This window comes from Mirounga leonina, unplaced genomic scaffold (genome assembly GCF_011800145.1).
Source record: "Mirounga leonina isolate KUSES-001 unplaced genomic scaffold, KU_Mleo_1.0 Mir_94, whole genome shotgun sequence".
NCBI lineage: Eukaryota > Metazoa > Chordata > Mammalia > Carnivora > Phocidae > Mirounga > Mirounga leonina.
This window is the reverse complement of record NW_023270855.1, coordinates 35566162-35593972: the sequence shown is the minus strand read 5'-3', so window position 1 is coordinate 35593972 and position 27811 is coordinate 35566162. Positions and strand designations below refer to the sequence as shown.

The 27811-nt window shown below is 40.5% G+C and overlaps 1 protein-coding gene across 1 annotated transcript in view; it reads right to left on the bottom strand.

Annotated features, from left to right (window-relative positions):
- Positions 1-8631: 8631 nt before the first annotated feature.
- LOC118005512 (ERC protein 2-like) overlaps positions 8632-27811 on the bottom strand; it is a 137580-nt gene continuing 118400 nt past the window's right edge. The window contains exon 8 of the mRNA XM_034997433.1: positions 8632-9369. Within this exon, the coding sequence (XP_034853324.1) occupies positions 9205-9369 (165 nt within the window). The 3' untranslated portion in view covers positions 8632-9204. The remainder of the gene's footprint in view (positions 9370-27811) is intronic.

The window sequence follows — 27811 nt, the reverse complement described above, 5'->3', positions numbered from 1 at the left end:
TTACAGAATGATGGAACACCAGAGCTAGAGAGGATTGCATGGTCTGTTGACCAATGGGCATGGATGGATCAGGTCTTTTGTATCTTAATGAGGATTTATATTTTATAGGGACCAAAGTCTCCTGGGGATTTGGATCTGAGACCTGTGCCAATTCCACTGGGGACCTCCATGGTGAGCTGGTCTACAGTCCCAAGAAAGCGAGCCAGAGTCAAGAGTTCAAAGTCATTTACACAAAACAGAAAATCCCCAGGCCACCAAGCCCTTGGGTCAAGATCATGATCCTGAATGGGGAAAACATATCCTGTGTGAGTCCTCTTTGAAAATAAGTCAAATTAAATCAGAGATGAGACCCTATAAAACTTTTCTCTCTTCCCAAATTTAAACACACATTCTTTAAAAAGGGAGGCTAGTTATGGGTTTCTCAAAGCCCATTATTGGCATTTGGAGTTGGATCATTCTTCAATGTTGTAGAGGCTGTCCTGTGCACTGTAGGATGTTTAGCAGCATCCCTGGTCTCTACCCACTAGATGCCAGTAGCAACTCCCCTCTAATTGTGACAACCAAAAATGTCTCCAGACTTTGCTGAATGTCCCCCAGGGGGCAACATCAACCCCAGGCTGAAACCCACTGTTTAGAGAATCATAGACTATAATACGGTCATCTGAGTCCAAAGCCCTGTTCACAGTTGGAGATACTGGGTCAGGCTGGCCTCAGCTCACTCAGCTGTAACTGGCAGATTCAGGCTGTGAACTCAAGTCCCAAGAGCCTTGCTCACTGGACCAGGGAATTTTTGCTTCAGGACTTGATGTATGACCCTGGCTGCATTGTCTGGCCCTTGGTTTCTCTTTGTGTGATGTAGCTGCCCCTTCCATTGCCTCCTGAGGTTAAACCTGGCAGTACCCCCCACAGCATTAGATCAAGTACTTAAAAAATTCCTCCAACCAGATGTTGCTCTTGGACTGGGAGAAGGACCACAACTGTCCCCTTTGACTCGCCATGCTTTATGAAGTTGGAAGGCCTGTATATTTCTCTTTCCCTGTCTTAATGGTTGACCTTCCCTAGCCCCCATGGAGCTGCTGTGAGGATGGAGATAACATAAAGTATGGTGGTTGGAATTATTTAAGCTCCAAAATTCACAAGCATTTAGATTATTTAACTGCTGATTATGATTATTTAAGATGAAAGATTATACTGCTTTAGCTCAGAAAATGTTTGTATTTCCATTAAAAACCACCAGGCCAAGGGCCCTTTTGACTGACATTTTTCACTATTAAAACTACACATACAGTGCATGTTTTTGGCGAGAAGACAGTGTGTCCCTTATTTTGTTTTAAGATAAGGAAGCTGACTTCAAAGTACTCTTCCAACTAGCTCTCTTCCTGTCCCCTCCCTCCCATCATCATCCCAGCCTGCTGTCCTGCATTCCAGAGGCAAGTCGGAAGAAGCACCTATCTGCCCATTGCCTGCTACTATTTAATCAAAACCAGTCCTGCAGTTCCCACACTTAAAATTCTTACGATGACATCTAAATTCTTCACGCAGAGGCAGTGTGCTCAATGGTAAAGATTATGGACTATAGTGTTAAACAGACTTGCACTTGAGTTCCAGGTGTCTGGGACTCAGTTTCTGCATCTACACAGTGGGGATAATAACACTCCCCAACTCACAGGAGGTGGCAGCAATGTGCCCCTGCCTGACATGTACTTAATAAAAGTTTACTGGTAATAGTAATTCCATCACCCAAAGTCTTGCATGCACTGAATAATATATATGCCTGGGCTAGTTTAATTCTCTGAAGGCATGTGAATCAGAGATAGTACATTCCTTGAGGCAGGGAGAGTGAAGGGCTCTTGATTCTACCTGACATGCAATTTAACCGGTGATTCTTTCCCTATAATGATTTGTGAAACATGTCTCTGCTTGGCTAATACATTTTACATCTACAGAGTTTTATGAAAAATAACACAATGTACAAAAATACGGAAAAATTCTATTGTTGTCTATTAGAGAAGACCTTGCCCTAAACCAAGCAGTCATTTTTGGCTTTTGGCAAGTTTCTGCATTTAAACAAAGTTTCTCAAGGGAAAAACAAAGAAGATTTCAGCATCTTCTAAATATCATCCACATTTCAGGTCATTTGTTTAGTGAAATTATGGATAGAATTCCACATTGGAAGCACTGTGATCACCCTGCTGCCCCCTCCCTGGGGATGGAAATTCCCTCCATAGCACCCAGAACAGGTGTTTTTTGCTTGCATAGGAATTGCCGACACACCTTGGGAGCTGCTTCCAAAGACTACAGAGTCCTTCCTCCTCCTTCCTCTTTTCTGCTGACTGGAATGTGGACAGGATGGTGCAGCTAAGAGAAAAATCTTGCATCAGGGGTGAAAGCCATACTCTGAGAATGGCAAAGCATCAAGACAGAAGGAATGGAGGTCCCCGGTGACTACACGGCTACTTGTACGAGCTTCTGGAAATGTGAGGTTTTCTGTTCCTTGCATTTAAAGTTAATTAGACCATTCCACTATTCTAAAGTTATTTTCTTTGCAGTTAAGTTTTACTTAGCTTTATGTATAGCAGGTCTTTTCTCTTCCACTAAAGGCTCTAACACATCAACTTCAGGGTTACAAGAGAGAAACAGAAATCATGAGTGATAAGCAACTGTATTTATGTGACTGCCTGCAGCACAAACCACAATCGATGTTGGATGAGCAGTTCTTCATGACATTTATTTTCTCTCTTTCTGTCACCTGTCCTCAACCATTGCAGGTAACCTGGAAAGCTGTGACGAGCTTCATCAATGTTCTAGCTGATTCACTTTACTTTGCAAACTGAGCAGGGTGGTATACAGAAACAACCAGACAAATTGGGATATTCTACAACACGTTACCATTGGTATTTAATATTTTTTAAATTGGACATGTTAAAGTTTTTCTAAACAAACCGTTAGATACAGCAAGGATTTCATTGTAGCCCCCCTCCAACAAAAAAATGTTGAAAGCATAGGGCTAATTTGGAATTTGAAGATAGGATCAGTATATGTGAACTATGTGTTTATCTAACATTAATATGCAACATAACATTATATATTCACATGCACACATATATACATACACACATACATATATGGCCTTTTGCTGCTTAAAAACCACTTTCTCATAAATGCATAATTTCATTACATCCCCATAACATCTCTGTAAGATGGTGCAACTGAGTTTATCAATTTTAAGTAATGGATGCCTTCAAAACTCCCCTCCCAGGCTTCATTTATCCTGTCCAAATTGCCAGGCACTTAGGATTCCTCCCTAAAGAAATGTGATTTGTCTTTTCTCATGATGGCATGAAGTAAAGAATAAATTGATTTTATCATTTTCTGCACCCTGCCTCTCCTTTGAAGGGTACTTACCTAATGAGTGGCTCTCTCAGAAAGGATCCTAGATCAAAGAGGCCAACAGGATAATGCCTTGGAATAAGCTGCTGCCTTACCTCACTGTAAACTTCCTAAAATAGCTCAATATATACAAAGGCTTTTGAGGCTATCTGGAGAAGATGTCTAAAATGCAACAATACCCAGTAAATTAAGATGGATCTTACATCATCGGATGAGTTAAAAATGCAGAGGTTTCATTAAAATCTTTACATAACACAAGCACCAGAAATCACAAGAAGTTTAAAATACACACTTCAAATCATGTAACTATTAACCAGCTCTCAAAACCCTTATTCATTCCATATTTAATACTAAATTGAACATATCAGTCAGCCTGCCTGTCTATTAAATTACTATGCTAGTTTAAATCATCTGAGCAAGCACACACAAATAGATTTTAAGTACTGTATCTCATGGCTTCAATTCCTTTTAGCCACAGATATCAAATTCACCTATCACAAATTAAATAACTGAGCTTTGGTTACTGAAATGTAAGCTTATTAACCAGCATTAATAAAACCAAACATATAGAATGATGTTCTTAATATTATTTTAATAAAATTCCTTTTAAATAGGAGCAAATGTAACAAAGATGAAGCATTAGGAAATGTAGCAAGAGGGTTTAGATATTTTTTAAGTAAAAGAATAATCTTATACACAAGGGAAAGTGAATATTGTACTCTTCTATGAAAATGCAGGGTTGGGGCACCTGGGTGGCTCAGTCTGTTGAGCAGCTAACTCCCGGTTTCAGCTCAGGTCATGATCTCAGAGTCCTGAGATTGAGCCCCACATCAGGCTCCACGCTCAGTGGGGAGTCTGCTTGAGATTTTCTCTCTCTCCCTCTGCCTCTCCCCCCACTGGTTCACACACTTTCTCTCTCTCTCAAATAAATAAATCTTTTTTTTTTTTTTTAAATGCAGGGATGGGGACTTTTAGTTCCTTCCAGTGTGAGAATAATGACTGGCAATTAAAATACTAACCAATAAAGACCAAACTAAATGGGGAGGTGTTGGGGGGAAGAATCCTACATGAAATACAGTCAAAGGCTCTCCTCTGACCTCGGTTCCTAAAAGGGTTCTCAGTCTTAGGAAGTTACACTGAATACTCCATGTCCCTCTTTACCCCAAAGAGCTACAACGGTCCTTACCTTTGGAATAGCTTTCTAAGTGGGATTCCAAATTTCTTTGGTTATAGGAAAAAACTATTTTTTCTCATCTATCTATTCATTTACTTGCTTCTTTATTAGTTCATTCATTTCCTCCTCTCATTTTACTAAAGTGTAAGCTTGATCAGGTGGGATTTTTCTGTTTGTTCACTTAGAACAGTACCTGTCACATAGAAGGTACTCAGTGAATATGAATTTTTTAGCTAATTCATCTTTTCATTCCTCAAAAGTTTATAAAATGCCGGCCACACGACAGGTTCTAGATATCCAATATTAAAAAGAAATTCCATTATAAATAAAATAAAACCAACTCATGAGAAATCTTTAGAGGAATCAAGCAATATTTTCTCATTCTAAATTCAGTCTAAATTTAAACTAAGAAGATAATTCCCTGCCCTGCTCCAGGAGAATGGGAGGGAAAAATATAGACAAGTATGGCACATGCCCCAGAATGATATAACACATAACGAAACTCTGGGGATAAATGAAACGGCTGGGTTGTGGGAGTAGCTATCAAAAGGTAGCACAAGGGATCTTTGTAATGATGGAACAGTTCTATATCTTGGCTGTGACAGTGGTTACACAAATTTATACATGTGATGAAGTTACATATAACTACATACACACACACGAGTGCATGTAAACCCAGAGAAATCTGAATAAAGTTGGTAAATTGTACCAATATCAATTTCTTGGTGTGATCCTGTGCTATAATTTATAATTATGCAAGATTTTACCATTGAGGAAAACGATTTCTTGTAACTGCACACCAATCTATAATTACTTAAAAATAAGTTAACAAAATAGAACAGAAGAATGCTTATCAAAACATTCTTTATATTGGCAAAACATAAGAACTAAGATAAATGTCCAATAAAGAAGTGAACCTACATGACATTATGTTAAGAAATTAAAAATAATACAATTCTATGTTTATAACATGGAAGGGTGTTCACCATTCAGTAAGCAAAAGAAGCAGGATTTACAAAATATGAGAGTACAATTGAATTGTGTTAAAAAAATATAGAGCAAAAAAGAAAAAAAAAAGTAAAGAGTATTTGTAAAGGTTTGCACCAAAATGCCATCAGTGTATGTCTCTGTGTGGTAGGATCATAGGTGATTTTCTTTTTAATTTTGCTTCTTCATATTTCTTAATTTTTCTTTTCTGAAATGAACACTATTATTACCAGAAGAAATATCTAAAATGCTGTCTGTGCTGTGTATGGGGCTCAGGTGAATTCTGTGTGCTCTGAACAAAAACCAAGAAAAGTGGGAAGATTACATGGAAAGCCATTTCGGTTCCATTTAAGTACCAGTGAGGTACCTGCAAGTGCCCATGACTTCCAGTGGGAATGGTGTTCACCAGGGCCTGGTGAATTCCCTATTAGTAATTATGTGGATAGGAGTCTGGTTTATGCACCCTGGGAGGTTGGACCCAGCTGCTTTCCAATTTTAAAACTCTGTGCCATTTGATTTTACAACGAATTTAACAGACACCACCTTTCATTTCAAAAGCCCCTTTTATGTTTCAAAGCACTTTCACATATGCTGATTTATATTCATTTCAGTTCAGTACTTTAAAAAAAAAATCCTGCCTGTACAACAATTCTATAAAGTAGGCAAGGTCGTTATTATCACCTCCATGTTACTGAAGAGAAAACTGAGGTAACCAGGGAGTGATCTCCTTCATGTTATGGGTAAGTTAACATATCCCACCTCCTTTCTCTTGACTCATGGCCCCACCCCTCCATCCTCTAATACTGTACAGCCTCTCCCTTCCCACAGGGTTTGGAAATAGATAGACTTCACCTAAAGTTGCTTACATGATGCCTGCCAAGTTGAAAGAAAAACAATAGGGCACCTGGGCTGCTCAGTCAGTTAAGCGTCTGCCTTCAGCTCAAGTCATGATCCCAGGGTCCTGGGATTGAGCCCTACGTCAGTCTCCCTGCTCAGCAGGAGAGTCTGCTTCCCTCTGCCCCTACCCCTGTTCGAGCTCTCTCTCTCTCTCTCACTCTCAAATAAATAAAATCTTAAAAAAAAAAAAAAGAAAACCAATAATCCTTGGCACAGAGTGATAGTAAACACTGACAGGGATATACCCATCTGATTTTTTTCTACTAACTTATGTTGACTCAGTTAATGTCCAGTAACCATATGTAATTTCATCACATGTATAAATTTGTGTAACCATATGTCAGCTCGGCTTAAAAATCAAGATTGATCAAACCAATTGGTTGACTTGAACAGCCCAGGAGGCTCCTGAATCTAACTGGGGTTGTTGGTCAATATAATTGCCCTGTACCTGTGCCCACGTAGTCCTGGGAAGGAGCCCATAAGTGGCGCTTCTGGGCCAATTAAATGGTGAATAGGGTCCATATTGGGCTTAATGAAGCAGGGCTTTGTTACTTTTACCAAAGGAATTAACAGAAGAATTCTGTATTTATTTTGCAGTGGCAGAAGATTAAGCACTTGAGCAATAATGTGGCAATTCACCAAAAGAGGTCTTAGTTAGGTGCTATCTGAAATCATGAAATTAAGTGGGAAAACATACACACAGAAAAGGTTTATATGTTTAAGAAAAATAAATCCAAATTTCAGATAAATGATACTCTTCACAAAGTATACTAAACAAATGACATATTTTCATTGGCTGATAGCGTCATTTACACACATATATCATTTTCCATGGGCCAAGTCCTCCTGAGTGCCTCTCCTCTCAAATACTCCGCGAAAGTCATTATAGAAGGAAACAGAAGGGCCAGCGATCTTAAGGTCATTTCCCCTAAATCACACTGCCGCCAAGTGGAAGCAATAGGATTCCAACCTAGATCTGATGACTCCCAAACCAGTGTGCTTCACCATTACTTGCTCTCCCAAAACGCTGAAAGTATATGTCCTTTTTATAAACAGGAAGTAATGGAAGTTTCCCTACAAAGGCATAATAAATCACTCCAAGAGATAGAGTTAACTTGGGAATAGCTGGAGAACAATGAAAGAAACTAGGCTGAACATCACACATCACAACATACAAGGTGGCAGAAGTGGGACTGGTGAATGGAAAAGAATAAAGCTTGATGGAATCAATGTACTGCTATTGTTAATAAATTATTGATCAAGCTGGTAATGTCACAGATGTTTGAAATACTTTTCTTCTTAGCTACATAAAATCCAGTCTTCACATTCAATCTATTCACTCATTCAATAAGCAATTACTGGGCATTTACCATATGCTGGGCACTGTTCTAGGCAGTAAGATAACCACGGTGACTCAAACTGATGAAAGTTCCAGGCTTGGTGGAATTCACATAAGCTCCATGAGAAAATAAGACAGTAGAAAAGGGAGCGTGAGGTAGAAGATTTCAGTTTTAATGCTGGCCAATGGCCTTAAGCAAATTACTTGAAATCTCTCTGAATCTCAGTTCCCTCACTTCTAAACTGAGGATAATAATATCTGTTTTTATTATGTATTATTTTATTAGGAAAAATGCAAGTTTATGTATAAAAAAACTACTTATTCTTTGGTCTTGAAGAAACTGAGGTAGTTGACAAGTAATAAAAGTCTTATCCTCATTATTAAATCCTTCAAAATATTTCATTCCATATTTTCCATGATCTAAGCTTTCTGGGTTTAATGTTAACCATGTGTAAGACTTGTGGGGTCAGGATAAGGTCATGCTTCCATACCTAGCCACCAATTTCAAAGTCTATGTTACGGGCTTAAGATGCCATAATTATGTACGTTTCCCTTATTGTGGAAGGAAGTTAAATTATATCTTAGTGATTATCTTAACTTATATTGAGAGATGCTGCTTCTTGCCTACTTCTTTAGGAATAGATCCATAGCCAAGTGATTGTTTCTAAAATCTTGAGTAATTTTCTTTCCTATGTTCTTCCATGGTGATATTTCATTGTAAGAATGAAATAAGAGCTAGGTGGAGATGGGTGTCACGGGCCCACAGGAAGGATCATTGCCCAGCATGAGGCCACACTTTATTGATTAAATCAAAGAAAGAGATTGGTTCCAGTCTCCCCCTACCCCTCACCTACCCTACCCTGGGGTGAGGGGGAGGAGGGGGCAGGGGGATTTCCAAGTCTGTTTTTATCAGACCAGCAAATCAGAGTCCTTGCTTTCTAAACAAAGAGGTGCCAACCTTGAGACTCTATGAAAGCCAACACAAGCAACGCATTGTACACATGTGAAAAGAATATAATTAGCAAAGTTATAGTCACAATTAGGAAATACCTCCTCAGAAAAGTTTCCACTTAACACTGAGCAGCACTCAAATTACTATTGTGCTTAACGAGGCCTCTGTCTCTTGGCCAGTTCAGACCTTTGAGACAAATCTAAGATTAACAGCGCCGTCCACAAAACACAGACGCACAAAATTTAATGATGGATTTTTTTTTTGAATAACAGATATGAAAAATGTGCAAATTGGGACATGGAAGCTATAATTAAAAAACATAAGAAGCATAGTCACGGAAATGAATAGTTAAGTGTTAGCTAAATTATTCTTTCTTCAAGCTCTTTCTTTGTCTTCTCTAGCCTTCCTCTCCCCATCCCTAAAGGAAAGTTAGAAAAGAGAAACCAGGAAAACAAAAATGGGTACTCACTTCATCTCCAGGATCTCCTCCAGCTGTTTTCTCCTTTCTATCCGGAGGTTGGCTAAATGCGCTTCTTTTTCAGCCAGAGACTGCTGCGTGGAGGCCAGGCGTGCCTTGGTGGCATCCAGTTCCTGTCGGGTCTTCTCCAATGCATTCATCAGTTCCTCTATCTGAAAGGCACGTGGAACGTGGTGTGTTATTTCTCCTTCATTCAAGCACCAGGCCTTCCTTGCTAGCCTGTATTCCGACAACAGACACAAAGGAATCATAGCCATCCTTGATCTGGGCACTGTATCTTAGAGTCCATTCTTTCTTTGTCACTGGTTGAAAGTAAATGTTTCAAACACAAGAAATGTCGAAATTTCTCCAGGGTCCTCATTCAATTGGATTGTCCAGTAACCTTTACGGAAACTTTTTAATATATTTATTACAAGTGGAAGGTAACAAGCTTGACCCAATTTCAACCTGTGTTTGGCAAAAATCTCAGATACTGCTCATAGTAGGCAGAAGGCAACACTCAAAATGCATTTGCCCAGCACAATATACTTCTGTGTGTAGGCCCCAGAGTATTCTGACAGGAAGTTAATCTACGTGTTTCAGATTCATTCACGTTTTAACCTATCAAAGCGTTGTTTGGCAAAAGCGATTTGATGTCCAAGGGGCCTCAGGAGCCCCCTCTCACCTCACCTCCCTGCCTCACATTCAGGAAGCAAGGTTTGGCCAAAGGTAAACAGAATTTCAGCCACAAAAGGTTCAAGTTTGGTTTGCCCCTGAAGTTTGAGAGGGTTCTAAACTTGAAATAAATGACATGTAACTTTTATAGGGTGCTAATACACCATAGAAATAAGCTAGACTATCAAATATCCAGGATTTTTAGCCAGGTCCCAAAAAATTGGACACAGGGAGCCCCAAGGCAAGGCCTTATCCTCCCCAAACCATTGGGGGCTTTTAAAAGCCAACAGGCAACAAAGAGAGCTGGTGTTTATGGTTCTGTTCCAGACACTTCTGTGGAGCAAGCCAGTGAAATGTCATCCCTTGCACAGAGGCGGGCCGCATCCACCCTCCTGACTTAAAACCGTGGTTCCAGGAAGTTTCTAGATTCCAGCATTGGTATTTGGGTTTCTAAGTCACCCCCCTTCCAGCTGAACTTGGCAGAATGGGATCATCCATCACTAAAGTCAACAGAACGCCCTTCCAAATGTGTCAATGACATGTTAGGTTCCAATTCATAAAGACTTTCTACACAATTTCTTCAGTTTTACATGGAATTTTTTCAGAATAAGCATTATAGTTCACATCCAAGGTAAATTACATGCTTTTAAGATTCAGAAAGCCCTCCATTTTTCCCTGATAAAAAGAGGAATTTGATGACCATATAATGTAAATCAAAGCCGAAACCAAAAACAGTTTAAAAAGCAAGGAATATGAGGGTTAACCATGAAAGTCCCAGAACCACACCTGCCTAATTGTAGAATAGTTTTATTCTTTAACTTTAGAAATATACAAAATTTAAAAAGCAACTGTAATATTTATTTCTCATATAAATGTATAGAATATTATAAATATGACTAGCAGCCATTCCACAAAGCAATGCTTGGTGAGCCTGAAACAGATATTTTTCCTGCCCCCCCCTCCCATTTTTGATAGCGGTGTAAAAAAAGATCAAAATTATGGTCATTCTAAGTGCCAACTCAGATTCAGTTTGCCCAACCCTCTATCAGATGGACTGTGTCCTCATGACCCCATTTCCTTTCATAAATCACTCTCTATTCAAAATGCACTATTGATCTCAGAGAAGAGGGAGACTATCCAGGATTCTCACCTGCTAAATCTCTCTCTCATTAAGTTGAAGCTGATCTGTCTGCAATCTACAGACACAGAGATACTCAACTGGGTTTCCCAGTGCTTAGTTCACCCGCTACTTTACTGTTGGGGCCAGCCCCAGCTAGTTTTATATTAACCCAACTCTAACAATTATACTTTAGAGTAATGACTTGCAGTCTTCCTTGGTCATTTCAGCAATAACCACATAGAGAAACCTGGGCACCTAAGAGATGCAGTCCAGAGTTTTTACTGATGGAGATGTCACTGGCTGCCAGCATCAGGAACTCCTAATATGAGGTGAGACTGCTATTCTCAACACATAGCAAGCAGAGTCTCCAATAGTTTTCCAGGCCAAGGACTACGATTCCTCCAAATTCACATATCCCAGGGCAGTGAGTATTGTACGTTGAGGACCACTGGGGTCACTGGCCTCAGATACACAGTTCTAGTCTTCACACAGCCACTGTTTCTTTTGGTGACTTTGTACAAATGATCACTTGATTCTTTGAGTCCTAGTTTCCTAGTGATGCCTATGATACCTCCTGTGTTAAACACCTAGAGTTCTGCAAACTATTTCCTTTGCTACCAAAGCAGGAGCGTTAAAAAGCAAGAAATGTTTTCCCTGTTGTGGTGGTCATTAGGGTGGTTCACAATATTCCAGTTCTCCTCCTTAGGGCACATGGTAGGGCCACATTTTGCCCCTCTATTTTAATAGGGGTGAGGCTTTGGCCAATAAAATCATTGTCATTTCCAGGTAGAAGCATTTAAGTGCTAGTACTTAAGCCCGACCTTCCCTTTTCCTTGTGAACTGTGTTTCAGATGATGTCTCCTTCAGCCTGAGTCTCAGAGTGACCACAATGAAGCCCAAGGCCAACCCACATCACATAAGCAAGGTATAAACCTCTGTTGTTCTACACCATGAGATGATGGCTGTCTTTTACCCCAGCCTGGCCTGAGCTGTCTTGACTCGTAAGCTGTCACACTTCTTATCAAATGCCCTAAATCTGCCTCCATCTCCCCACCACCAGTCCCCTCTCATCAAGAAAGAAAATTGCTTTTCACTTTTGCTATCCCATGGAAACTCTACACTTGCAAGCCATTGGTACCTTCCTTCTTGCCGCATGTCTTTTTTTTTTTTTTAATATTTTATTTATTTGAGAGAGAGAACATGAGCAGAGGGAGGGGTAGAGGGAGAGGTACAGGCAAACTCCCTGCTGAGCAGGGAGCCTGACCGGGGCCCAATCCCAGGACTCTGAGATCATGACCTGAACTGAAGGCAGATGCTTAACCGAGTGAGCCACCCAGGTGCCCCCCACATGTCTTTTCTTAATGTATAGTTTGCACAGCCAACTTCTTCCCCTCATTTGACATGACATTTTAGCTGGATATGTATATGTAGCTTGTGCCTTAAAAATCACCAGATTAGAATCTTAGCTCCATCACTTACTATGTGACTGACACAAGTTCCTACATCTCTTTCAGAGTCAGTTTCCTTACCAGGAAACAGGGGACTATACTGCTTATTCTATTCCATATTTGTGGGCATTAACTGAGATGATGTTGCATATACATTATTTATTCTTCTTCTAACTGATGTCAATAAAATGACTTTTCTTCTAATAATGAGAATAAAGTACACTCATCATATAAATTGTAAAAGATACAGATATAAAAATTTAAAATTTCTTTTTATTTATGATTAAATAATGACATTCTTTTTCATTAAGATCATCCAAAATCAGGGCACCTGGGTGGCTCAGTTGTTTAAGCCACTGCCTTCGGCTCAGGTCATGATCCTGGAGTCCTGGGATCGAGCCCCACGTCGGGCTCCCGCTCAGCAGGGAATCTGCTTCTCCCTCTGACTCTCCCCCCTCTCATGCTCTCTCTCTATCATTATCTCTCTCAATAAATAAATAAAAATCTCTAGAAAAAAATCACCCAAAATCCCACCACCTGGAAATAAACACTCTACACATTTTGTTATAATTTCTCCTTCTCTCTCTCTCTCCCGCCATGTGCGTGTGCATGTGTGTGTGTTTGTAACTGGGATGCTACATACAATTTTCTAAATAATTTTCAATAAATGTATCATGAGAATTTTCCCCTTGTCATTAAATAGTCCCTTGTAAACACAGTTTAATGGGTGAGTGGGGTTGTATCCACCCACCATTTTCCTAAAACCAACTCTTCCCTTGAGTTATCTGAAGGTCTCTTTTAGATTGGAAAACTATTTCCCATGTTTCTTTTGTAAATTCTTCATCTTCCTGCAGACTATCGTTGGATCCTTCCTCTTATTACTTTGTCCTAGAATCATTTTCTTCATCCATGTGTATCTTTAGGAAGAAAATTGAGGTCTGTCTCCACAGCTCTCACCTATATACAGATACCTTTCAAACTTTATCTTTTACTCCCTTGACCTCTTTCACATATACCTAACCACCTGTTGATTACTTCCATTTGGATGTCCTAGTTATCACTTTAGATGCAAGATGACCAAAAGCCAACTCGTGATCCATGCACACCTGCCTAAACCAAATCCCTACCGCCCACTCCTTGCCCTCCCAACCTGCCGCTCCCTACACTCCCTAACACATCCACAGGTCCAATACTGTGACCTTTACTCAGTCTCATGTTTAAGACCTCAGAACCATATCTGTCCCTTTCCTCTCCTTCCTCTTTTCTTTTCCATTCATATTCAAGTGTTATAGCTCTATTTTAGAAACACTTCTCCGATCCATTATTCTTTTTTTACTATTATGTTATGTTAGTCACCATACATTACATCATTAGTTTTTGATGTAGTGTTCCATGATTCATTGTTTGCATATAACACACAGTGCTCCATTCAGTACATGCCCTCTTTAATACCCATCGCCAGGCTAACCCATCCCCCCACCCCCCTCCCCTCTAGAACCCTCAGTTTGTTTCTCAGAGTCCATAGTCTCTCACGTCATTCTTTTTTTTTTAAGATTTTATTTATTTATTTGAGAGACAGTGAGAGAGAGCACAAGCAAGGGCTGGGGGGTGAGGCAGAGGGAGAGGGATAAGCAGACTCCTCACTGAGCAGGGAGCCCCTCACAGGGCTCAACCCCAGCACCCTGGGATCATGACCTGAGCCAAAGGCCGACGCTTAACTGATTGAGCCACCCAGGCACCTCCATAATTCTTTTCTATCATTACATTTGATGCCTCAAGCTCAGGTCCCTTCCTCTCCCACATTTCTGATGGGGGTTGAAAATAATTGTGTGCGTGCATGTGTGTGTGTGTGTGTGTGTATTCCTAGCCTTTGCCTCTACCCCATACACTAAATAAGGACATAGCTTTGCCTGATCAGCTTCTCCCCATCATAGTGTATCTCTCAGCCAGGTCCATTCCTGGATTTTAGGACATGGAATTAGCCAATGGGTAGCAGAGTGAACTTGAGAAACCTAGTGCAAAGGTACAGGACTCTGAAGCACAGACTATGAGGATCTATGTAATAAAAGGTGGGAGAAAGAAGTCAGAAGGGAAAGAGGAAGAATGAGCCCTGAGACTGGGGACAGAGAGAGATTTCTTTTGTTTTAAGGGCAGAAGAAGAAAATTGTAAGAAGAGAAAAAGGGAAGGAGGAAAAAGTTGCTAGGGGCTATTTCTGGGGCCCCTTCAATGTTTTCCAAAGACACAAATTGAAGAATTAGACTACCCTTTTGATTTTTTTCAACTGCTTTGACTATGTGTGTTTGAAAGTGTCTTTAAACTGGGCCCTATGTGTCTAGGATTCAAAGATGTCCCACAGGACTCACTGTCATAACTTATCTCTACTGCCAAGACAATAGACCTAAACCACCAATATTTTGTCAAAAATATCACTGGCCTGGCTCCCACACCTCAAAGAGCTCCCAATTACCCATAGTAGTGGTTTTCTAAATGTGTTCCTTGAGCACCAGGGGTTCCAGGTTCCCAAGGGCATCTGGGGTCTGATAAATAGCTCAGTGGCATGGGAGGAGGAGTATGAATCAGCAGAGATCTTTTCCACCATCCCACACTCACAGGGAGTTGTTCTACTTCTGTTCTACATATAGAATTCTACTCAGGATTTTGAATTTTTAAAAAAAAATTTAATGTATTTTAAAATGCTGAGAATGATTAAAAGCATGATTATGAAGCCAGGCTGTACTAATAATGCCTGTTTTACCACGTATTCGTCATAGAACCTTGGGAAAGGGTCTGAATTTTCTCATCAGTAACAACAGTACTTCTCAGAAGAGTTACTGCAAGTATTAATGAAGCAATGAATGTACCGTTCTTAGTGCAAACACTGGCAAATGTGAAAACAGGAGAGGTAGCACAACACTGTGGTTACAAAACAGAATTCAGGAGCTAGCTTACCACTTACTACCTACGCCACTCTGAGTGAGTTACAAAAGTTCACTGAGCCTCAGGTTCCTCACGAGTGATGGAAGGGTAATAACAGAACTTAGCTCACAGGGTTTTTGTAAAGATTCAATGGATTAACATCTGTGATACCCTGAGAATAATGCCTAGTACTTTGTGCCATAGAGGTGTCAACTCTTATTAATACGGTGCCTGGTATTTAACCCATTTTATGTTTGCTTATTACTGAACTCAAATATTGCGCTTCCTGTCACCTATCCTCAACAGCAGACACAGACACACATACACATGCACAGCCCTGGACTGCCCCACAGTGACTCCCTCCAGTTACCAAAGTCATCCCATCTTTAGGCTCTGTCACAGAGCCCTGGCTTCCTTCACAGACCTGACATTCCCTCCAGTGTCCATACTCAAAAAATAGCTGCAGGACGGCAGGAAGAGTACGGTGATTAAAAGTTGTAAAAGCACACACCTGGACCAAGTTTGGGTTTCACAGTAGGATCTCTATGACCTTAGGCCAATCTTAACTCAGTGCTTCCTAAACCTTGATGGACCTTAGAATCCTTCAGAAAGATATGAAGAATTCTGATGCCACGGTTCCATCTCCACCAATTAAATCAAAACGTTTGAGGGTGGGAGTCAGGTCTTTATATTTTATTAAAGATGCAGATGATTCCAAAGTGATTCCAAAGTGCAGCCTAGTCTAGGAACCCTGGATATTACTGATCTTTCTCTAAGCCTGCGAGTCCTCCCCTATAAAATGGGGAGGAGAGAGAAACTACTGCACAGCATTGGCAAAAGCATAAAGGGAAGTAATACACATAAAGCATCCAGCCCTTTCTGCTGGACACCCTGGAAGTGTCCATGACAGTTACCATTGTCCCTGGGAGGGGTTCCTAGCCACATTACCTCCATCCAACCCAAGTACCAAGGACCAGTTCTTACTGTCTACACTAGACTTTCTACCATTTAATTATATACCACCTCACATTTCTGCACACCTTTTCATGTGGATGCTTACTTAGACTTAGTTGCTACAACTGGATTGTAATCCCCTGGAGGGCAAGGACCACATCCTCATCCTCTTTGGAAACCCCTCCAGCCCCTGACACAACAACAGTGTCCATAGTCAAGAAGTACCTGCAGGATGGCAGGAAGGGAAAGGCAAAGGCGTGATTCTGAAACACCCTCCTTTGACTCACTTAGTGCCATGATGGATGAAGTGTGAGTCCGAACCTGATACTTTCCTACCCCATAAATCAGTGGTCCCCTTGCCATCCTCACCAAACACCCTTCAAGGTCTTGCTCCCTGTTTGCCTCAAGCACCTTCCCCTTGCTATGGAGATGAGGGGGCTCGGTTACTCAGCTCCTGAATGCAAGGGGGCCCTGCATTCACTGCCACCCCAGTAGCCACTAAGAGCACCCAGAAACTGTGAGGTTCAGGATGGCACAATAAAAATGTCCCAAGCTTTGATCTGCAGTACAAGCAAGCAGCTTTTAGTCCTGCTCTGCATTCCACATGCTCTGCCCTAGGACCTGGAAAATATGCACTCTCTCCTTTTCGCCACCTCAGAGGGCATCTCCTATGTGCCAGCCACTCTGCTGGACACTTGCAGCAGGCTCGTCCTCAGAAGCTTTTTGGTTTGGCAGACAAGCTTAAATCAAAAAACTATTTAATCACAATTGTGATTAAAAAAAAAAAAAAAGCTAGGGATGCCTGGATGGCTCAAACAGTTAAGCTGCCGATTCTTGATTTTGGCTCAGATCATGATCTCAGGGTCCTGGGATCCAGCCTCACATCAGGTTCTGCACTCAGCAGAGTCTGCTTGAGGATTTCGCTCCCTCTCCCCACTCTCTGTCTGTCTCTCTCTTTCTCTCAAATAAAAAAAAATAATAATAATCTTTTTTTTTTTTTTAAGCTATTAAAGAAAAGTACTGAGTGATGAGCAAGAGTGAAACAAGACCCAGTCCTGCTCTAGGCCTCATGGTCCACCTCCCTAAATCAGTCAAGTGGAGTGGCTTATTGAAGAGGAAGGAAAAAATGAGTGCTGGTGGACCAGGCTGTGGGGCCTTGTGGTCCTGTGCATTAGGGAATTGCTACTTGGAGAATCACAATGATTATGAGTTAAAAACCATTTTTGAGAAGCCCAGCAGGAAATCAACATATTTGTCTTGATTTAACACAACATTTGCTTCTTTCAGAGGTATATCTATTGGTAATTTACCAGTCAATAATATTTCCTGGGGGAAAAAATTTAGAAAACCGTTTAATTCCTAAAATGCCACCTTCGAAGAAAACAGAATTCACAGCAACCTCAGAAGTCTTTTATAAGACTCAAGATGTTCCAATTTAAAATAATTTCCTAAAAGGTCCCTAACTATGTCAAAACTGAAATTCTGATACTATATCTGGAGAACTAAGATTACATTTTAAAATACATCAGTTTGTTTTTAAAAATCTAGAACATAATAATTAAAGGCTTCTTCAAGCTAGATGTCTATTAGGCCACACAAATTTAAAAAACAAATAATTGTGTGTCATTTCTGATTTTATTAGTCATTCCATGTGGCAGATCATAAAACCTGTCTTATGAAATGGCTAAATTACCAGGACTACTCAATGCATTTGAATAATTCATAACTCTGTACACTTTAAGAATAATGAAGCTGTTAAATGAATTTCTAAAGAGTCTAATGCTTACACCCAGCCCTGGAGAAACTGTCGGAACTTTTAAAGTGAACAGTGGAGCCTTAAAACAATAAAATAAAAAACCTGTTTAAGACCTTAAATCATTAACATGTGTCGACTTAAACTTACACATACATTTGTGTTGTTTAACTAAATATTTGAAAACCAGCTTTTCTCTCAGTTATCTGCCAAGAGCCCCACTCCAGGTTCTGTGTGTCTCTTCCTGACACGTGGCAACGTACTGTGCTTTTCATGAGGCTTGCCTGGCAAGAACTGATCTTCAAATATTTTGATAAAACAATTTTTTTTTCTTAAATCATATGTCAGAATTGAGTTAGTGTCTATTTTGTGTTAATGATTTGGAATTTTTAAACAGTTTTTTAAACCATGTTTTAAAAATACATGGGCCCCTCTGCCTTAGCCTTCACCATCCATCCTGGTTTTCTGTCTTCACTCATCCTGAGTACAAGAGGATGGTAGTTTTCAGTTTGCACCAGAACACAGAGCCAATGAAATCCCCATATCCCAGGTTATAGCCAAACCGGAATGTGAATTGGTCCTGTGGGAATGGCTGGGACCTGGCCCAGGTCTGCTCTGGGCACAGAGAAGGTCACCCAGAGATCAGAGGGCGAAGATAAACGCTGAAACCCTCCCTCCTCAGCAGCAAGAACTTCTCAGACAGTGATGCTTGTGGCGGAGAATCTGTTAAAACGAGGGCTACTAATCTTATTTTTCCAATTACTCTTATCTGACATCTCTATCTCCATGCCTTCCTACCTCCCCACTGCTGCCCTAGACTGACACCTTTTGGAAAAGGTTGAAACTGAAAATGCCCAGACTGCTTTCTGCCTGGACCTGACCACCCTCAAGATTGTGTTTGGGATTTTGTTCCCTCCTCGCTAAAGTTTAAGCATTGAGGAGATTTGCTTAAATATGTCACCTTGGATCCTTCAGCAGCAAACAAATACCCACATCAAGTGAGTGTGTTTGGGCTCAAGCTCTTTGATTTTGACATTTTAAATTCCCCCTTTTCCCTCTCTTCTTCCCAGGCTCATTAACAAAACTTCAGACCACAATAGAAGATGGATAGAGAAGAAATGTGTAAAATACATACATCTGACTTAGATTCTGTTAAATCAAATAGTATTGGAATACAAATGAATAGAAGTTTCCCCACAATGCCCTGAGCACTCTTCATTCCAGATCAGAGTGGGCTCAGTGGAACCTCCTTGACAAAAAGGCTGTGTAGATGAGTTTCTGTGTATGTTTGGTCTAGGTATTTCTTGAACAATTGGGAAGCGTTCTTTACTTCACCTGTGCACAGTTCCACAACATGGCAAAGAGCTAGTCTTTTCCCTAACAGTCTGGGACATTCTTGGAAACAGTGTAGCTAGTGGTTAAGATTATGGACCCTGAACCCAGAAGGCTTAGTTCCCAATCAGATCCAGCCATGTTTGGGCTATGTGACTCTGTAAAAGATTCTTGACCTCTCTTTACATCAGTTCGCTTCTCTGTAAACTCTGGATAATAACTGCAGTTCCTGGGCTGCTTGTGAGGAATCCCTGAAGGTGAGTAGTTACACACTGGCACATAGCAAACACACAGTAACCTGTAATCATTACCAACAGTGATGTTAGTTTAAACACTGCTGCTTAGCTTTCAGCCTAGTAGAGGATGAGTAAGCAAGACAAAGTTACAATTTCCATTTTCTTACATTTTCAGAGAGACACAATATTTTTCATTTTCAATGGAAAGGTGAAATATTTTACTACAGAATCTATAATAAACCAAGTAAATCTCTCTCAAAATACGTGTTGTTTCATATTTTAGTCTAACTTATCTGAATTCCAAATACAACCATGAAGGAACTTGTGAAGACATTAGAGCAGTTATTATCCAATAGAACTTCCTATGATGATGGCAAGGTTCTAACTTGCACTATCCAATACACATGTCCCTAACTACGTGCAGCTACAAAGCACTGGAAATGTTATTGATGCAACTGAAGAACTGAATTTTTAATGTAGTTTAATCTTAATTAAAATTAAAATGTAGGGCGCCTCGGTGGCGCTCAGTTGGCTAAGCGTCTGCCTTCAGCTCAGGTCATGATCCCAGCGTCCTGGGATCGAGCCCCACATTGGGCTCCCTGCTCAGCGGGGAGTCTGCTTCTCCCTCTACGTGCTGCTCCCCCTGCTTGTGCTCTCTCTCTCTCTCTCTCTCAAACAAATAAAATTTAAAAAATTAAAATGTAAATAGCCAATTCTAGGGGCGACTGTACTAGAAAGAGCCAGAGCATCTAAGTTTTACAACTTTATTGTCCAATGGTGTTTAGAAATTATTTCAACCTTTGAGGCAACTGGGTGGTACAGTCAGTTAAGTGCCTGACTCCTGGTTTTGGCTCAGGTGGTGATCTCAGGATTGTGAGATCGAGCCCCGTGCAGGCTCCATGCTCAGTCTGCTTAGGACTCTTTCCCCTCTCCTTCTACTCCTCTCCCCCCTCCCACCACTCTCTCTCTCTCTCAAATAATAAACAAAATCTTAAAAAAATTATTTCAATCTTTGTAGAAAGTTTATCTCTTTTGAATATATGAGAAAAACTTGTAAGTTCCTTTACATTCACTATAGTTCATAAATCACCATTTGATCTGTGATTCCACTTTAGGAATTAATTCTAAGGCTATCATAAGTTATGCTGCCAGAGGAAATTTTTCTGAGGACATGTTCATCATAGTGTTGTTTATAAAAATCAGTATAAAAATTTTGTATGTGTGTATATACACATATATAAATATAAATGCATACATATATACACACATATGTACACTCACCTTCTGCATAAATGAGTTAAATAAATTATAATGTGTGTGTGTGTATGTATAAGTGTTGCAAAGAAATTGGATAGTAAATTAGAGGCATCCAATTGTTGAGATGTTGGACAGATATTAAACACTAAGTAGAAAGATTGAATTTTAAGGAAAGAGGTTCATGAAATCCCAAGTGAGAAAAGCAAGCTAGTAAATAGTAAATACAATACAATCCCAACTATATGTGGGTTTTTAAATGTATATTCACAGAAAACAAAAAGACTAGAAGGAAACATATCAAAATATTAATGATGTGTTTGTTTCCAGGCATAGTGATTTTAGGTACTCTGTTCTATTTTTCTTTGTACTTTTGCTGCAAATATGATTTATTAATGTAAAAAAAAAAAGAACAACTTTCGGAAAATTGCAACCAAGGAAGGTCTGCATAGGATGTACTTCTGCTCCCATGGACAACTGGTTGCGGTAAACCAGCCTCCAAAGGAGAGTTCTAAAGCAGAAGTCCAGAGCAAGGCAAGGCCCTCTGGTGGCAGTTACAGTGGAAGCTACCCTCAGCCAAAGTAATCTTAACTCAGGCCACACTTCCGGGCACAGCAGCTTTGTTCCTGACAGTCACTTAGATTTATGCTGATTATAATCCCCGTTCACCAGGGAGTGCTTGAGTGTTGGTGACTCCAGAGCTGTCAACAGTCATTCCTGCCACCTCACCCTACCCCACAATGTGCTTGAATGTTGCTCATTTCATTACTGTTCCTTCATAAAGTTCCTATGGGTTTTGGAAGCCCAGTATGGTTGTTTGTTCGTTTGTTTTGTTTTGTGTTTGTGCAGCATTTTATGATTTTGTTATTATTATTTTGTTTCTACATCTCTCAAAATTAGTTGTCAGGCCCTAAAAAGTCAGAACCATTTGTTCATGCCCCTAAAGCCACCTCTATTAAACAAGGTCTATTCATTCCCATTCAACAAATCAGGGCAGTGTTCTCAAACAGGCCTACTTTCTTGTGATATAAGGAACATTTCCGAGGCATTTCCAAGGAGGAAGGATGAAAGAAGGAAGCCTCTTTTACTCTGAATTCTCCTACTGGCTTGGCTCTGCAGATGATACCTGTCGATTGTGACACATTTCCATCAGCCCCATATCAAGCCTGACTCCAAGCCCTTTCCTGAAGCCCTCAGGACCCTTGCATCAAAGTTCCATCAGCCTTGAGCAATAGGTAGTGGCCTGTCTGTATGTCATCTTGGTCCTTGTCATATGGAGTCTGATGCATCCTTGATCCAACCACCAGACCCAGCATCTTCTCCAACACACAGTATATGGTCAGTAAATAATTACGGGAATTGATGCCAAGAGGGAGAAAAGAACGATACTATAGAAAGGTAATCATTCTGTCAATCAATATTTCCTATAACCCATCTGGTCCTCACATACTTCCGAAGAATCAGGCCATTTAACTCAAGCTCGGAAAAGGTAAGGGGTTTACCTAAGAACTATAGATGACTTACTCTTTACCAGAATGTGAGTATGATTGTTGAGTACAAATATAACGGGACAATTGTTAGAGGGCCATGAGACCCTCAACAGTAAAAAAAAAAACAAAATGAAACTAAACAAAACCTTGGTTCATTCTCCTCCGTGTCCCCAGACCTAAACACAGCATCTAGTCTACAACCAGCACCCACAGGTATATGGATGAACATAATTTAGTGACTAGACCTGGGTCCTACTTGAGTCCCTGGAGGAGAGTATTCACTATAGGCTTTGATTCCAGCACTGTTCCAAAATATCTTACTTGATTTTTGTATTAATTTTCTATTACTATGTAACAAATTGCCACCAACTTGACAGCTGAAAGTTTTGTAGGTCAGAAGCCCAGGCAGGAAGCACGGTATGACTGGTTTCTCCACTCAGGGCCTCACAGGGTTTAAATTGAGATATGGCAGGCCACATTCTCATCTAGAGCTCACGGCCCTCTTCCAAGCTTATGCAGTTGGAACAGAATTCAGTTCCCTACAGTTGTAGGTGTGAGGTCCTCTTTACCTTACCACTCCTAGCTCCTAGAGACTATTTGCTTTCCTTGTCACATGGCCCACTCAAATCTTTAAAGCCAGCAATAGAAAAACATCCCTTGCATCAAATTTTTCTCATGCCTTGACTCTTTTTTTTCAGGAATAGCCTAGTCCCTTTTAAGGGCTCACTAATTAGATCAGGACCACCAAGGAAAATCTCCCTTTCCTAAACTCAACTACATCATAAAGCACACTTAATCACTGTAAAAATATAAAATTGCATTTCAAAATATATGTGTCAAATATAGGGAACTTCTTTAACATGATAAAGAACATTTACCAAAAATAATCTACAGCTACCATCATACTTAATGGTGAAAAACTGAATGCTTTTCTCTAACATCAGGAGCAAGGCAAGGATTATCTGTTCTCACCCCTCTTATTCAGCATAATACTTGGAGTTCTAGCCACTGCACTAAAGCAAGAAAAAGAAATAAAAGACATAACAATTGGAAAGAAAACAACAAAACTGTCATTACTTGTTAATGAAATAATTGTCTATGCAGAAAATCCTGAGGAATGTGAAGTGGCACAACCACTTTGGAAAACAATTGGGCAGTTTCTTAAAAAATTTAGTATGCAACTACCGTATGACCCAGCAGTTGTATTCTTTTCATTATTTACTTTGTGGTATATGCATAGTGTGGAACACTACTCACCAGTAAAAAGGAACTAAGTATTGATACAACCAATAATTCAGAGGAATAGCCAGTAAATTATGCTAATCGAAAAAAAAGCCAATTCCTAAAGGCCACATCCTATATGATTCCATTTATACAATGTTCTTTAAGTGACAAAATTACAGAAACAGAGAACAGATTAATGCTTGCCAGGGTTAAGGGATGGGCAAGGGGAAGAAGTTGAGTGAAGTTATAAAAGGGCAGGGTGAGGGATCCTTGTGGTATTGGAAGTGTTCTGTAACTTGATTGCAATAGTATCAATATCTTGATTGTGATATTATACTACAGTTTTGCAAAATGTTACCACTGGGGGAAAACTGGGTAAATGATACACAAGATCTCTATTATTTCTTAAAACTGTATATGAATCTACACTTATCTAAAAATTAAAGGTTAAGGCAATTTTAAGTGCATGTCATATATATTAGGCGCCCGCTTCAGCTGGGAAAAGGACAGCAAGAGCAAATACTGGGGGATACAGGAAATGCTCACATAAGGTCGGTGAGGCCATCCCCATCATCCTGAGGACTAATCCTCTCCAAAATGTCATAACTATGAGGATGTCAGCAGAGAATGCTCATGTCCTAAATGGCTTCCAGTCCCAAGGACAACTACATATGCAGGCAAAACCTTCGGCATTCAAATCAATGGCTTGACACCTACTGACTCAGGATGCAAGAGTGACGTCCTTAAGAGTTAAGTGATAAAAATGTCGTAACCGTGGTCCCTTTTATAAAAGAAACAAACCATCATACACACAAACACACACACATACACACACACAATTTTAAAATACTATGTTCAGGGCGCCTGGGTGGCTCAGTTGGTTAAGCGACTGCCTTCGGCTCAGGTCATGATCCTGGAGTCCCGGGATCGAGTCCCACATCGGGCTCCCTGCTCAGCAGGGAATCTGCTTTTCCCTCTGACCCTCCTCCCTCTCATGCTCTCTGTCTCTCATTGTCTCTCTCGCAAAAAAAAAAAAAAAAAAAAAATCTTAAAATACTATGTTCAACAACAGTGCATCATAGACTAACTCATAAAGGCCACTGGCAGGTACCAGGTTCCTTATAATTATAATCCAGGTAAGTAAAAAAAAAAAAAATCACAGTAAAGCTTCATTATCCTCAAACTAAATATATCCTCCAGACTTCTGGCTTGGTTAGCTCCTCAGTGGGAGGAAAGCAAAAACCAGACATGCAGTGCCAGAATGAAATCTTCCGCTTCAATTTCTTCTTCATTTAAAACATTTTATAGGGCTTTATGTTGACCCTGTGGCTTCAGGAGAAGGAAATCCTCCAAAATGTGTCCCTGGGGCACAGCATCCCCCACAGTGACTTGGCTCCCTCCTCTCAGAGCGATTACTGCTACATGGAAAAAAAACAATTCTTAATTGGTTAACTTCGGGAAAACTGCTTCATAAAGGGAAGACTTGGAACAAAGACGCCCACCCAAACAGCCAGTTCTCTCCACATACAAAGTGACTGCGGATGAGTTTGAGAGACACCACGTAAGCAGGGCTGACAGACAGATGGAGCAGAACTGTACTTTCAAGCTGGAAGGAGGGTTTACCCACTTTCCTTCCATCTCCAAGTGGAATTAAGTATCCACCGGATCACAAGAGCAGATGCGCTCAACTGTGCCCCTCCTTCCAATCCTAGCAGTCATCATGTGCTGCTCAACATCCTCCCCGCACTCCAGGGACCGAGACTTTACTTTCTGGCCATCCAGCTGAGCTAATGAGAGTGGGGTTATGACACTGGGCTCCCAGGACCAGTTACTCTGCTTCTCACCTGGCTCTGCACCGGGGACTGTCCCCCAACCCCTGCGAGGGGCTGTGTATTGGTCCCAGGGGAGCCCAGCAGACAGTGGGTGGATCGCAAGGGTCAAATCCAGCACATTCCTATAAAAACAACCAAAGTACACATCCTGCCGAGTGTAACTTTCATGCTTAAAAGCAGCAACTTTTGTTTTTCTCGATTACCCTGACACAGGGGAGCATTCACTGTTAATCTGAGCAGAGACAAAAACTACTCAAATCTTAATGTGTGACACTTTGTTCTTCAAAACTTCACAGTTGTGACGGAAAGTGCTCTGTCGACAGGACAATTTATACTCACATATTAAACGCCAGGCTTCGCCAAGTACTTGTATCATGCTTTGGAAGTAGATGTCTATGTTTTCCCCATAAGACGTTTTCTACAATTTATGCCTTTGAACTCTATTTTCAAAATAAGTGATTCTTTCTCCAAGTAGCTCTTTTCAGATAAAAAAAAAAAAATCACCATTTTCATTACCAATATGAGATTATACTCTAGTCGCATATAAAATGATTAAACATAACCCTGAATCAAACATAATCTTGGTATTAAGTAGTCTCAAGACAAACTTAAGTGAAAACATTGGATTCCTTGCTTGAACGCCAAATATTCACTCAAGGATCTGATTGCTTCAGCTGGGACTTTTTCTCCCTTTTATGATTTCTCAAATATGTAAATTACTTTGTTTAAAAAATATTTCTCTCTTTTCTTCAAGAATTAATACTGTTATAGGGCGCCTGGGTGGCTCAGTTGGTTAAGAATTAATACTGTTATAATTATCTATAAGGAGATCATGGTATCTGGACTTCACAAGGAGAAACAACCTTGGTATTTAAAATATCTAACAACTATACATATATGGAAACGACTACCCCATTTTGTTGGGTCACACTCAGTAACCTTAGAGGCGCCTCTATCTGGGCAATAGTTCCTTTTGGATGAAACACAATTAGGCTGTGTAATGTGCTGAATCCCTTCAGATAAACTGTTGTGCGCACAGCCGGGCCACTCTCGAGCTGGCTTTAAGGCTGAGGCTGTCAGGCCCACTTCTCTGGTTAATGTCAGTAGCACTATGTATAAAAGGTGACTCCAGTGTGTACAAATGTTGATCTTTAGAGAAGTCATGCCTAGACTCACACACACATCCACTCTTTCGTCCACTAGGTCAACGGCAGGAACAGAGGGCGACCCCGCAAGGGGCTTGCCAAGAGCAGAGTCTTACTTGTCAGGTTACATTGCCCCCAGGGACTTCCCTGCCTGAGATTAATCCATAATCCTGTTTCGTGTTTAAAAAATTCAGGTTCTAAAAGCCTGATGGGGAAATGTTCTAATACACCGTAACAAATTAAGTGCCAATGCAAGTAAGCACAGAAAAGAAGGGACTGTGTGGAGTAGGTGCCACAAAATGTTTGGCCTTGTCCAAAATCATTCTTTAAGGTTCCAGAATAGACACTAAAAACATGTTTGAATGGCTGGAGTACCTGTAGGTTAAAAAAAAAAAAAAAAGTTGAAACCATCTATGGTTTTTCAGCTTGCTGCACAAGTTAAGTGAAATAAAGATGCCCCCTGATGGAAAACACAGCCGAGGTCCTGAAGAAATATAATATTCGCTGATGTGACTTCCAAACAAAATTTCATCTGAATACCAAACAGTAAGAAAGCTCTCATCTCAGCTCTGAACAATCCTATTTTTACTACATCAAAATTGTTTCTTCCCTTGCCAACCTCATTGTACCCCTTTTTGCTACAAAGTTAATGTCCAGAAAGCGTCCTTTTACAACTCTAGCAGACCTGACCAAAAAAAGCAGGAATTCCCAATGCTGTAGAAACCATCATGAACATGTTCTCATCTGGATGATTCAAAGAAGTAGAACTCACTCCACACTATGGCGAAGAAAGAGAACATCTGGGTGAACACAGTTCTGAACGAGATGGCCATGTGAACTCCTTGACACCCAGGAGCACTGAGGTGTGGACAGAGACAGCTGACCTGGTAGCATCTTCTGCTTCGATTCGGAGAGAAGGAAAGGCATGATAGCTAATAATACAAGTTCCCATTTTAATTTGCGACTCAGTCTTTGATTATAGTCATTCCTGCTGAGATTTAAGTTAATAATGTTTGGCAACAATGCTGACCTCTTCAAAGGCAAAGGTGAGCATGGAAAGAGCATTTTCTACCCAGATGCAACCTCTCTAATGTAAGAAAAGCAGCTCAGTTTCCAAAGGTGAAAAAAAGGAGACAAATCACCAACCTTATTGCTCAGTTTGGCGCTGCTTGTGTTGGTATGCGTTTGTGTGTGTGTGTGTGTGTGTGTGTGTGTGTGTGTGTGTGTGTGTGTGT